The sequence below is a fragment of the Chaetura pelagica genome, unplaced genomic scaffold (assembly GCF_000747805.2).
Source record: "Chaetura pelagica isolate M959 unplaced genomic scaffold, ChaPel_1.0 scaffold199, whole genome shotgun sequence".
NCBI lineage: Eukaryota > Metazoa > Chordata > Aves > Apodiformes > Apodidae > Chaetura > Chaetura pelagica.
Window position 1 is genome coordinate 348,550 of NW_009970714.1, and position 13,628 is coordinate 362,177.

Consider the following 13,628-nt stretch of genomic DNA (forward strand, 5'->3'; position numbering starts at 1 on the left):
GACAAGATCTCCTTGCTCTGAGCTGGGAATGACATTACATACTCCTGGAGTGTGCTTCCAAAGTGGGATAATCTCTTATGGGGGAATACAGGTCTCTTTCAGCAGGGCATTTATTTTAAGAGCTCGGAGTCAGATGCATGGCAAACACCCTTGCTTTTCAGAGGTAGTTTTATCAGCCCTGGGAATAAGCCTTTCTAATGGTTTGGAAGATAGAGAAGTGATTAGCAACCATGGAATGGCACTGTGGGAAAGGAAATTATCTCAAGACTTCAGTGAAAAGCAGTTACAGAGTGTTCCTGGAAGACTCTTCTAGCACGTTGCTGATTACTGCCCTGCTGAAGCTGCTTATCAGTTGTTGCCTTTTTTTCTCTAGGTGAATTAAAATCTTTATAGCAGGAGGAGAGGTCAGCCTGGAAATGCCTTTGTTACTATTAGGTGGAGAAGATGTTGAGCACAAAGCTTTCTGACCTGAGACTGAGTATCCTCAGGGAGACCAGTGGCTGAAATGGAGCTGGGAAGGGTAGTACTTGGTATAGGCCCTCCAGATGTGCCATGTTCCATGCCTACTGCTGAAAGAGAGCCAGATCTGTAGCTGAATTTGTCCTTTGAGCACTCAAGGAGGTACAGTTAAGACAAGCCCACCTATCCTCTGTTCACTGGGCCAGGTAATTGTCCCAGACATTTAGCTCCTGGAAATACCTACCTAGCACCACGTGAGAATGTAGTGACACACTGGGGCAAAAAATGGGGAACAATGTCATGTCTTGTATCCAGAGATCACAGAACAACTATGACAGCTCATTTGGGATTTGCAAGTTTGTGTGTGTTCTGCTGGTTTATTATTGCAAGGTCTGAGAATATGAGCTGATCCTTCAGCTTGTATTTGAGTTTCAATCTTTGCATTTGTTGTTTGTGTTTTTTGTTGTTTTTTTTTTCCCTACCTCTTTCAGTGCTTCAAGGAGCCATGTATGGTCCTGAAATAATGCTACATTTGTCCCCTTGTGGCATTTCAGCTCCTGGCTGATGGAAATACCATGAAAGAAACACATGTCAAATGATCTGAGACTCATAAACGGCTCATTGAGACATTTAGGAATCCTGTAAAACCAGAAACACAAACCATAAGATTGGTATTTTTAAACAGTGGCAGTGCAGATTATTTGGGTTCATTTGAGCTCCCGTGGAATCATTTTCATTTCCAAAGCAACCTGTTTGCACCTTACTAAAACTGCTCTGCAGCTGTCCCTTAAAAGAAATTAAACAAGTGTGTTACAGCCATCCTGAAGTGAATGAAGATGAGAAACAATCAAGGATAATAAAGCAGTGTAAGAAAAATTTGAAGAGCAGCTCTAAATTACTAATTCTCTCCTGTTTCTACAATTGGTCCTACTAAAACAGCTGGGAAGGTCTAAGCAGTTATCTTTTCTGATTCCCTGAAACCAGATCTGCTCCATTAATGATGATTTGCTCTTCTGCCTCACCCTTTGGTGTATTATTTGGTGCAACTGAAAATTATGTTCTTTTAGCATCTCACTTTCAAATTTATGGCATCCTAGTGGCAAACCAAAGAGCTCTAGTTATGTGACTACTTTTTTTGGGGGGGCTGAAACAGAACTTCTGCTTGGTCTACACCACCTTGAACAATGTATTGCGTGATGTGAGATGTTATTTGTTATTTAAAAATGGATTCAGGGATATGAAGTGGTAGATGGTAAAACAGTCCCTTCCTCCCCAGTGCCCTGCTCTTCAGTGGTCAGTGTGAGCCCTTTTCCCTCAGAGGAAAGAAGAAAATATTAACCAAAACATCTTACTGACACATGGTGTCCCTGCTCATAGCAGGGATGTTGGAACCTGATGATCTTTAAGGTCCCTTCCAACCCAAACCATTCCATGATTCTGTCATTCTATGACATGGTGTTTTTTTGAATGAGATTGTTGTCCCCTTCTGCAGAAGAGTAAACTTGCACTGAGATATGAGATGGCTGGCCATAGACCAGCCAGAAGGTCTACAGTTAGACTCAGGGGTTGGTAACTTAAGTCTGAGCCAAGTGGCAGGACAAAGTGCCTTGAGAATCCAATCCAATCCAATCCAATCCAATCCAATCCAATCCAATCCAATCCCTCTGTAGCCTCCTCATCTTCTCCCACACCTGGAGCAAACTGTGCTCACATACTTCATTCCCAAATTGATACCAGCCTGTGGTGTGAATTGAGGCACAGCTGGTTCATCAGCTGCCCGTCCTGAAAGGCTTTATGGAGACACAGGATCTCTGCTGCCTCCTCACAGAGATGAAATAGGTAGAGACACATGTTCAGACCTTTCTTGATGTCTGCATCCTACCCAGTCTCCACAAACCTACACGGGGTCCTGGACTGAATAGTGTGTATCACCCTGGACTTAGTTTTCAGACAAGAATATGAATGCTGCTTCCTGCAGGGCTGGTGATCTGCCCACATGGTAAAGAAGATGTAGATTAAATCCCTCCAGTGGTTTAGAACACTCTCAATATATGATCCAACTGGGTCATTGAGAGTTGATTTCTAGGTACTTTGAAAGGAAACAAGCACTCAACGAAAGAAACTCAACCAGACCAAAGTATTTTTAGAGGTAATGTTTACCTTCAGAATGCAGCAATAGAAGTTAAAAAAAAAAAAAAAAAAAAAGCCACAAAATATCTAAAATCTTGAGTTGAGAATGTACAAAACGAAGTCATAATAAAAAGAAAGTTGCTTTACAAAGTCTCAAAATGAATTGAAACAGTAAACACGTATGAAAGCATGGAAAAAAACCCAACAACAACACCTAAAATAAGAGTTTTGTATATATTGAATAATAAATTACAATTCTAAAAATAAAGGAAAGCAGTAACCATTGTGACTCAAGCAGAGGATCTTTCATAGCATCTTTCTTTGGGGGAATAACTGTAGGGCTTGGCAATTTTCAGTAGCATCGAGTACTTTCCAGGAACTGAAAAAGAAACTGATAAATACCTCCCCTAACCCCAAGAATGACAGCAATTTGAGTTTTGTTTTGGTTTTTTTTTCCTTCTTCCTTTTGTTAATGACTAAGATAACCCATCCAACCCACCCACCAATATGAGCATGTGTGTTCAGGCTGCCCTTCTTGGAGAGTCTGCATTGAAATTAGAAAAAGAAAAGAGTGTAAAGGTGTTTGTTTCTCAATGAGCAGATGGATTGTTTTTTTTTAATTGCTCCTACCTATAATTTCTTTTGCATTAGTTCAGAGAAGCTGGTTGCAAAAGTACTCCCCCCTCCCCTGCCTCCCCAAACACTCTAGGGGGAAGAAGCTACCCTAAGGTGTCCATGGATGGATTTTTCCCTTGTGCTTTTAACAGTGTCAGGCTCTGGGTTGTGGTGCAGCACCAAGTAGGTGGGGTTGGCCAGGTGAGGTGAGGGATGTTCTCCTCCAGTCAGGGTAGTCCTGTCTGTATGCAAATGCCAAGATGACGACCCTGAGAAGTCCTTAGGGTGTAGATCCCTGTGTGTCATGTGGATAAACCAGGAAATTTATTTTACTTTCGCTGTGGACTTTCTTTTCTGTCTTACACAGTTCTGTCTTGCTCTCCAGAACCTCCTATTTCTTTGGCTTGGAGTTGCCAAAGGTGACAAAGACCACTCCTGGCTCCTGAAAACTGCCATTGGTGTGGAAGTCTTCACCTGGGCTCTTCAAGTACCTCCTAAACATGGGTGAGGCAGAAACCTCATACTGGGGATGGGAGACCACATCGCACGTGGAAGATGTTTGTGTCTCAGATTGCTTGGTGACTGTGGTGGACGAAGTGATGATTTTGTTCCCAAACTGGTCCATTTCCTCATACTGCTCCATGACAGTCCGGGTGGCTCCATAGAGCTTGGACCCATCAGGTCCTGTCTGCAGCTCCAAGATGCTTTTCTGCCTACGTAGGTTTTGTGGGCTGGGGACATTCAGGGACCTGTAGTCTGAGAAGCCTCCTTTCACCCCACAGTGGCAGCTGCCTTTGGAGATGTCCAGAGGGCATCTCTCTTTCTCACTGGTTGGATGGTTGGCGTTGCCAAGGGTGGGCTGCTTTGGTGAACTCAGACCAGCTTTTGATTGGACGGGCTCTGGTCTCTTCTCAGAGGGGGTCATGTCACGCCCAGCAGGCCCTACTGATGGATGGTTAAAGGAGCTGTCCTGAGGAGAAGAATCCTTCTTTCCTGCAGTGTCAAGGCAGTCTGATGAAGGAACATCCCAGGGGGAATGTGCTGTCCTGGGTGATTCGGCTGATTTCCTGGCAGCAGACTCAATGGAGATGTAGGAAGGGGAGGAGGGAGAGCTGACACGGGGTTGAATGAGGGGGGGGACCCCTAGCTCTGCCTTGGTTACTTCAGTCTTCTCAGCCACCTTTGCACCTTCTGCAGATTCTGTTTCCCCTGTCTCCAGTGTCATTCCTTCCTGCTTGGCTTTGCTTGAGACAATACTGATTTTACGGATATTGCTGCTGCTCACGGAGCTCTGGGTGCTCCCCAGAGACTCCTTGAACAGCCCTGAGAGCCCAGCAATGTCTGACTCAGACTTGAGACTAGAGACAGAATAAAGAATTTTCTTGATGGCCTCCTCAATGTCCACAAGCCGGGCAAGTGTCTGCTCCTTCAGATGGATAATCTCAGCACTTGCTCGTTCCAGGTCCCCAAAAGCCATCTCCATTGAGGAGACACTGTCAGCATCTTCCTTTGCCAGTGTCTCAGCCCTGTCCTGTTGTTTGGCCTGGTGGGCCTTCTGACGAAGAACCCACTCAGGGATCTTCTCAAAGAAGCTCTTCAGAGCTTTCACATCCATTTTGCTTGTCTCCTCCTCAAACTCCCTCACCCGAGTTAAGATCTCTTGCAGCTCCTCCTGTCTCCTGAGGTTCTCAAAGATCTCCATAGTCTCCTTGACATTGCCTTTCATGATCTCTTCTTTGTGTACTGACAGCCTCTTCCGACGCTCATCTTCTGTTTCTCTCTTGTTTTTTTCTCTCATAACAACTGCTGGCTTCTCCTGGGCAGGTGCCTCTGCCTCCCCATCAGGACATTTCAATTGCTTGCAGTTCATCTGCTGTTTCTCCTCAAAGGAGTCAATTGACTTCTGATGGAAGGACATTGAATGACACGTTTGCCTCCTCTCATTCACCTCCTGCACTACTCTCTGACTATCCCACGATCCACAAGAATTAGACACACTTGCTCTTTCCACCTTGGATGAGGCATTTTGTTCAGTGTCATCTCCTCTCTTTGGAGGAATGGTAGGACCCAAAGGGAGGGTGCTTGGCTCAGTCTGTCCTGGCACATTAAGTGTCTGTGCTCTACCAGGGCAGGCTGGATGTAACACCGAAGAGCACCTGTTCTCATCTTGGCACAGCTCTATGTGCCTCTGAACCACTTCACCTGGGCATCTGCCTGGAGCTGCTGCTTTCCCATTCATCATCCCATGCTCAGCTTCAAAATCAACTTCTCCATTTTTCATTGGCTTTGAAGTCTTGGCACCGTCTGATTCCACCTCTCCTTGTCCTCCTTTGCTGGCCTTGTACCTTTCCTCTGCCATTTGAAGAGGGGTTTTGGCAGTGTTTTTTGGTAGCTTTCTCTCAGGGCTCATACCCTGAGCTGTGACAGGCCTGCTCACAGATGTCTCCAAAGTGCAGCATCTTTCCTGAACCTCCTCATGGCATGATTGTTCATGTACTTCCATGCACCTTTTTCCCAGTTCTGTGAGGGGAGGCTTTGGCTTGCTGCCCTCCCTCAGGCCTAGAGGTTTTGGAGGCAGGGGTGGAGGATTGGGTTTGGTTGATTTGCTTGTGCTGTTATTTGCAGAGGCAGAACGTGCCTCATGTAAGAGGTGCTCAGGTTTTGGAGGAGGAACAGGTTTTTTCCTGGGTGGGGCATTAATTTCTGGTTTTGGAGGAGTCCTGGGCTTCTCTGCAGGACTCTGGTCAATGGGTTTGCTGAATAGAGAAGGAGGGGCAAGAAGAGGGGTCTGGAGTGGTGCAGAATATCCTGGGGCTTCATCTTTGCTGGTTGGTAGTGGAAGGGCACCTTCTCTTGTTGCTTTAGTTATGGGTGGGCAATGCTCTGCTTTCATCACAGCAACTGGGGGAGGAGGAGGAAAGTCATTATCAGCCTGTGACCCTGAAGCCACTACAGCAGTTTGGTTACTAATGACTTGAGCCTCATTTTTCTTTTTACACACCGAATAGGACTGCCCTGCATTCCTGTATATCATAGCAGCTTTAAAGTCCCCTCTGGAGACATTAACGTTAGACTTTTCCAGCGACTGAAGGGCGGCTTTTAAATTACCTCGGACAACGTCCTCCTTTTCTACCAGGCGCTGTTCTGTGGCGGCACTTTGCAGTGCTCTGATAGCTGTCTGCACATCCCCTCTGATAACAACATCTCTTTCTTCTTGCACTGATTGCTCTTTGTAATCAGCCTCAACAAAAGGGTTTAGATGGGTTGTCACGGGTGTGGCAGTATAAAGCCCATCCTTAATGCTAACATCTCTACTAGGCACAACTTGGCTTTCCTGGCTCAATAGTTGTCCTCCCTGTACTTCCTCTGAAGCACTGACCTTTTTGTGTGATGTTATGCTCTTCTGAGACATGCTTGTGTGGGTCTTAGATGTCTCCTGGACTCTAGTGGTAGTGGTCCTGATGGCAGTGCTGGTGCTCTCCTGCGTGGTGGATGAAGAGTCTTGTTGCTGTATGGTTGATTGAAGGGCCACTGACCCCTGTGTTCTGGCTGCCTGCTGCCTGCAGGCCACATGGACCTCCTCCTTGCTTCTCTGTAGCTTGCTCTGGACATGGTGTTGAATGTTTTTTGCTTCTGCTGTTGCTAGCCTCAGGCTTTGCATTGCAGCCTGAAGATCGCTTCCGAGGGCCTTTTCTTCTGGCTGCATCTGGCCGGCTTCCCCAGGCACCACACTCTGCTCTTTCTCAGATACTTCTCCCCTCTGAGCCATCACTTGGGTTGGAAATTTGCCTGGCGTCACAGCTTTGGGTTCCTTCAAACTGGCCATGGTGGCTTCCTCTTTCTCTGCCTTCTTGCTGACATCTGTGACCCTTTGGATTGACTTGGTAGTCACTTTGAGCCCCCCTGACAGAATTTCTTCCTTCCCTATTGCTGTGGGCAGGGCCTTCCCAAGACATGGCTCAGTAGGGCCTGTCACACCTGCTGCATGCAGGTGTGCATCTCTCTCTAACACACCCTCTTTGCCCACACTCTCACATGCAAATACTCTTTTTGCTCCCTCCATGGTCCCTCCCTCACCCTCTGCAACTAATTTCTCTACTTGTTGGTTAGTCGGTAAGATCTGTATCTTAGTCCCCTGTGCAACCCATGAGGCACTCTCATCTGCCCCCTGCTCTGCTTGGGAAGAGATGAGGGATTGTATCTCTGACTCCTGCTGGAGATTCTTCAGATAGTTTAGATCTCCCTTCTCAATGCAGCTCGCAAAAAGCTGGACATTCCCCTTCTCGTTGTCCTCACGCTTAACGGTTGCTGCTGCTTTCTGCTCCTGAGAAGAAGCCAAGAGGTTGCCTATCGTTGACTTCACATCCCCCTTCACAACTTTCTGCTGGACAGAATGGAACAGGAGGGAGTAGAGAGTCATCTTCACTGATCCTGACTTTGTCTGTTGTAAGACCATCCCCTTTTTGATGGAAGCGTCTTGACTGAGCAGACCCTGTAAAGCCTTGGCTACGTTTCCGCTCAAGTCCTCTTTGCCTTTAACAGCTTCACTCTGCTCCAGTAGCTGCAAGGGGCTTACTTTGATCTTGCCCTCTCTGTCCTCCTCCACCAGCACGCTCTGTGCTTCCACGTTGGTTCTGTGCAGGAGCTGCAACATGATCCTTTGCAAATGGCCTCCCACAATCTCCTCTTTCAGGATCTCTGGAGCACCTGGGCTGCTGAGCTGGTACTTCACCATCTTCACGCTTTCCATATCATTGGCTTCAATGAGGATTCCATCATGCTGAATAGCCTGGCAAGTACAGAGAGTCTCTAAAGTCTCCTTCATGGTCCTTTCTTTCAGTTCTGTTTCCATGCTACCTTCAGAAGCACTAAGTTTATCCAAGGGCGTGCTCTCGAAGAGCCACGTTGTACTTTTCACATCTGCATGAGGGATGACTTCTTGGGCCCCTGCACTGGCCACCACCTCTGGGTCCTTGAGGGTGTCCATTGGCTGGGTTTCAAACAACCAGGTGCAGCGTTTCACATCCCCCTTCTGGCTGTCCTCTCTCTGCACGGTGCTGATGGAGGAGCCTCTCTCCGCATCCCCGTACAAGGAGTCCACAGGCTGGTTTTCAAAAAGCCAAGTGGATGTCCTCACATCGCCACGCTGAACGTCACTGACACTCACCATCCTCACATACTTCTTCTGGCCCACTTGCTGGGACTCAAAGAGCTGCTTGTTGGATTGAACATCTCCCTTCTGCACATCATCTACTGTTCTGGGCACAGACATTTTCCCCCCCGAGAAGGAGTCAAGAGGCTCTGTCTCAAACCTCCACCGAGCAGCCTGGACATCTCCTTTTGTGATGTCCTCTTGGGTGACAGCCCTAATCACAAACACTTCTTCTTCCTTCTTGATCTGATCCAGAGGCTTAGTTTCAAACAACCACCGGGCGCCTTTCATATCACCTTTCATGATTTCTTCTTTCTGCACTGAGGTGACCTCATGATATCCCCCCTCTTTGTCCTGGATAGCATATAAGGGTTGGCTTTCAAACAGCATGGTGCAGGATTTGACATTGGCTTTGCTCATGGTGTCTTTCTGGATCTTCTGGAGCTCTGTCTCGTCTACTTTGTCATGGATCTGGTCAAGAGAGTAGGTCTCAAACACAAACCTTTTGCCTCCCACATCTCCCCCCTTGACATCCTTCTCTGGAGGGATTTCCTGGATGCCATCAGAGCTGTCCTTCAGGGTGTCCATGGGGTAGTTCTCAAAGAGCCAAGTGAACTTGTGCACAGATCCGGCTTCAATTGTCCCATCGTCTTTCTGGGATGTTGGTTTGGTGGCTGTATCCAAGGGCTTAGCTTCAAAGAACTCCTTCACTCTGGACACTTCCCCAGACTGTATCTCCACACGACTGGAATACCGTATGGTTTTCTTCCTCTCTGCTTCACCAACAGCACTGCTGCCCAAGGGTTCTGTCTCAAAGAGGTGCCGGACAGTTTTGACATCAACCCCCTGTAGTTCCTCCTGACTGTAAGCCTTGCTGACTTGCAAATACTGCTCCTCCTTGCCTTTCAGGGAGTCCAGGGGCTGAGTCTCAAACATCCATGTGTATGACTTCACATCAGCCTGGGGAACACTCTCATTCTCCTCCTGCTTCTTTTCAGCCTTCTCGTACAGGGTGTGGATGGGCTGGGTCTCAAAAAGCCACCTGCAGGTTTTCACATCCCCCCGCTGGGAGATCTCCCGCTTCACTGAGGGGTGCTCCTCACCTTGCCTGGCTTGGTGATGGATGACATCCATGGGTTGGGTTTCAAAAAGCCACTTGGCTGTTCTGACATCACCAGCCACCACCTCTTGCTTCGTGATCCCCCGTATTATATCCACTTTCTTGATGCTTTCATCAAACTGGTCCAGGGGCCTGGTTTCGAACATCCACTTGTAGTTCTTGACATCACCACTGATGATTTGCTCTCTGCTTACAGAGGTGACTTCATGGAAATTGCCAAAGCTATCCTTGATGGCATACAAAGGTGTTGTCTCAAACAGGATTTGGTTGGCTTTAACGTTGCCAGCTGGAATCTTCTCCTCTTCTTTGGTGACAGGCTCAGCATCAACCTGATTAATGCTATCTAAGGGAAGAGTCTCAAACAGGGTCTTGAAAGACTTCACATCTCCTTTCACTACCTCTTCTGTGCTGGTGGCTGTAGTTTCTGCCTCAAATGCCTTGGAGATGCTGCCAAGGGAACAGGTCTCAAAGACATGCTTTCTTTGCTTCACATCTCCCTTCTCCTCTGCTGAAAGCTCTAATTTCTGTAGACGTCCCACCTCAAAATTCTCTTTCAGAGTTTCCATTGGCTGAGTTTCGAATAGCCAGAGCGTAGATTTTACATCACCTCCAATGACTTGTTCTTTGGCAACGACACTTTCTGAAGCTTCTCCTTTCAGAGAATCAAGAGTCTGGGTCTCAAAGAGCATTCGCTGCTTGCTGACGTCTGCCCCGGTGACAACATCTGTGGAAGCCTTGAAATCCTGTTCTTCAACTGTGATTTCTTTGATGGCATCCAGAGGCTGAGTTTCAAATATCCACCTTGCTCCACTGACGTCTGGCCTTCCAATTTCTTCCAGTGAAATCCCACGGATTATTTGCACTTTGGAAGTGTCCTTGTTGATGGTATCCAGGGGCTGAGTCTCAAACAGCCAGCGAGCTGTCCTGACTGCATTGCTCTGAATTTCCTCTCGGCAGACAGACTTGATTTCGTGGATGTTCCCAGTTTTGTCTCTGATGGCACAAAGGGGCTCTGTTTGGAAGAGCCTGACAGTCTTCTTGACATCACCTTTTAGCTCCTGGATTTCTGACTTGAGTTGTAGGATGCTCTTCTCCTCCACTGAGCAGCAACGCCCTATAGCATCCAAGGACTGTGCCTCAAAGAGCTGTCTGGCACCTTTCACATCACCTCCCTGGACAGGCTCCTTGAGAACTGCCTCCTGCACTTCGGTGTCATCTGAATACAGTTTGTTCAGTAAGTCTAGTGGTTGGGTTTCAAACAGCCACCGGGCAGTATGGACATCCCCTCTGGCAAGCTCTGTTTCTGATACCTTGACTGATGTTGACAGACTGTCACCATTGATTGACTGGCTTTCAAATATCAGGGAAGTATTTTTCACATCCCCACTGGGAATGATCTCTTCTTCTGCCAGCTTCTTTGTGGCTTGATGGTCCCCAATGGAGTCAAGCGCCCAGTTCTCAAAAATCCAGCGCATGGACTGAACCTCTCCTGGAAGAACTTTGTCCAGGTTGACAGATGCCTGTGCGTTGAGATCTTCAGTATTAAGCATTTCTGCCAGGTCCTGGGTCACAGCTTCTTCCAAGTTCTTCCTGAGCTCAGGATGCATGTGTCTGTAGAGCCTCTTTAGCTCATTCACTTGGCGCTGCTGGTAGAACTTGGAGAAGGCTTGCTTTGGAGGAGGCACAGGGAGTGGGTTGGGATCCTGGCTCCCTGGAGCGATGACCTGGACTGAGCCAAGGGCAGGAGGGGGAGGTAAGTCGTCTTCCATTTTCTTGATGGCAACTTTAGATGATTTCTGAGCTTCTGACATCTTTAGAGAAACAGTTTTAAATGTCAGCATCAACTCTTACCCCCCAACCCCGTGGCTGTTAATAGTGAGAACGCCAAAGGAAAAAGCCACCCAACAAGGGCAATCCATGCACCTACTAAGCTTCATACCTTGGGTTCAGTAGCACACAACACTTCAAAGCATCACACCACTGCACAAGCTCCACACCTGGGGTTAGCTCTGGTTCCACAGCAAGGCGCTCTACAGCAAGGTGTCTAATCCAGGCATGTGTGGTGGTTAGGCTACAGTTCCCAGGATTCAGTCCAGCTACAACCTAATGGAGGTGCCCAATTTGGGCTGTGTCAGCAAGAGAGAGCAACCACAAGAATAATGTAAAGAAGGCTGTCTTAGAGTAGCAAGCTAAAAGTTAACTTCTCCTTCCTGCTCTCAAGTGTCCAGGGCAGTGTGAGGCCCTAACAGAGAGTCTGGGAACATAGGATATGGATGCAGGAGAAAGCCAAGGAGCTATTTCTGAAGAAGTCTCAAGAAGAAAATGATGAGAAGGAACCAAACAAAAGCATCAAACTGAGCTGAGGAGGACAGCCTATTTTTGGGGAGTGAGCCAGCATGATGGCCTTTTGGTAGCACCATGGGCTACCCACCTCACAGGTGTGAAGGATGTTTGATTAATGATTTCTTTGGTTGGACTTGCCAGTCTAGCCCATGTAATCATCTACATAAGAATAGATACACAGTTACACAATTAGAGACCTAAATAAAGCTCTGTTGACTTGCAGACTTGTACAGGCAGGAGGCTAACTAAGGCTTGCAAACTGCTGGCATTAACACTCCAAATTCTGTGCTCTGTTGGGAGGAAAACGCAAGGCTGAGGGACCAGAGGTGGATGTAACACCCGTAGCTGGGGGGGACACCAGAAATTAGATCTGTTTAGACTCAGTCAGCCTGAGCTCAGCTTGAATTCACTGCAGTGTTGGTACAGTTGTGGTGGGATGGATGTTCTGTGGCCATTTAGCCTACCTTTGAGCCTCACTTTCTGCCTTGTTTCTCCTTAGCCTGGGAAGCCTGGGCACCAAACACTGAACTGAATACCTGTGCCCTGCACTGGCTTGGCTTTTCTCCAAAGAGAAGGTAGCTGAGGCCTACAATCATTGTCCAAAAGAGACCGTAATCCTGGTGGCTTTCCTTTCTGTAAACAGATCTGCTGACCCTTGGCATGCCTGGGCAGTTACGTCTGCAGAGTTATGCTGGGAATATTATTAGTTGTTGCTCAAAGCAATGGCGTGCGATGTTATTTCACTCTGTTACACGCAGACTGCTCTGGCTAAAAATAAGTATTGAACATTAGTAAAAACAAACAAGCCAACAAAACCCAGAATACCCAAATATTCTGCAGCAAGTGTAAAACGCAAATCTTTTACGTGAGCCAACACCCCTTTCAATACACTTTTAAAAATAAGTTTGGGTGTTCTTTTTCTTTTGATCTATGAAGAAGTTCTAAACGTGGGGAAGGGTGACCCAGCAGCTGGGAGCTATAATCAGGATGAAAGGTCTCCTCACTGCCTTGGGTGGGTATTTAAATCACACTCCAGCACAGTCCACAAATATTTGGTTAGATAGTGGTGCTTATCTATAACATTTCCTACCTTGTTTTTTTTCTGTCTGTGGGGAGAGTGAATGGAGTTGTCCTTCACAGTACTCTGGAAAAGACACAAAGAGAAATGACATCAAACTGCATAGGAAGGCATGTTAACTGCACAGGTTTATGTGTGTGTATCACCTAGAGACTTGACAACCGTTACAGGTAAAGGGTCTTTTTTAAATTCACAGGCACTTCTGTACAGCTGTGCAAAACAATCTCATTCCAGGTTGATCAGAAAGATTTGTTTCCAAAATTCCCACACATTTATTTAGAGTTGGGAGAAAACTGATTTCTCCACTGATTTCTGCAAAGTTTGATTTAGCCTGTATTTTTTTTTTTTTTTTAATACTTCAGTATTTTAAAAATAAAACTGATCTACATGTGTAATTACATGATGGATTATGTATTTCATTGCTTTGAAATTGCCTTCTTTTTTATTTATTAGACTTCCGGTTAGTTGTAATTTTTTTATTACAGTCTCCATTCATTGATTTTCAACTGGGACTGTTTCAGTCTGGGCTCCTCTAGTACAGAGGCCTGATACATCCTTGAGAGGCCTCAGGTTGTGTCAGGGGAGGTGTAGGTTGCACATCAGGAAAATGTATATATTGAAAGTATTGTCAGGCCCTGGCACAGGCTGCCCAGGGCAGCGGTGAAGTCACCATCCCCGAAGGGATTTAAAAGACCTGTAGATGTGATGCTGGGGGACATGGTTTAGTGGTG

The 13,628-nt window shown here is 46.8% G+C and overlaps 1 protein-coding gene across 1 annotated transcript; it reads right to left on the reverse strand.

Moving 5' to 3' along the window:
• Window positions 1-3,595: 3,595 nt before the first annotated feature.
• XIRP1 (xin actin-binding repeat containing 1) lies at window positions 3,596-11,287 on the reverse strand. Its single transcript, XM_010005992.1, has one exon. It carries the CDS (start codon window positions 11,285-11,287, stop codon window positions 3,596-3,598), a length of 7,692 nt encoding a protein of 2,563 aa, XP_010004294.1.
• Between the last annotated feature and the right edge of the window lie 2,341 nt (window positions 11,288-13,628).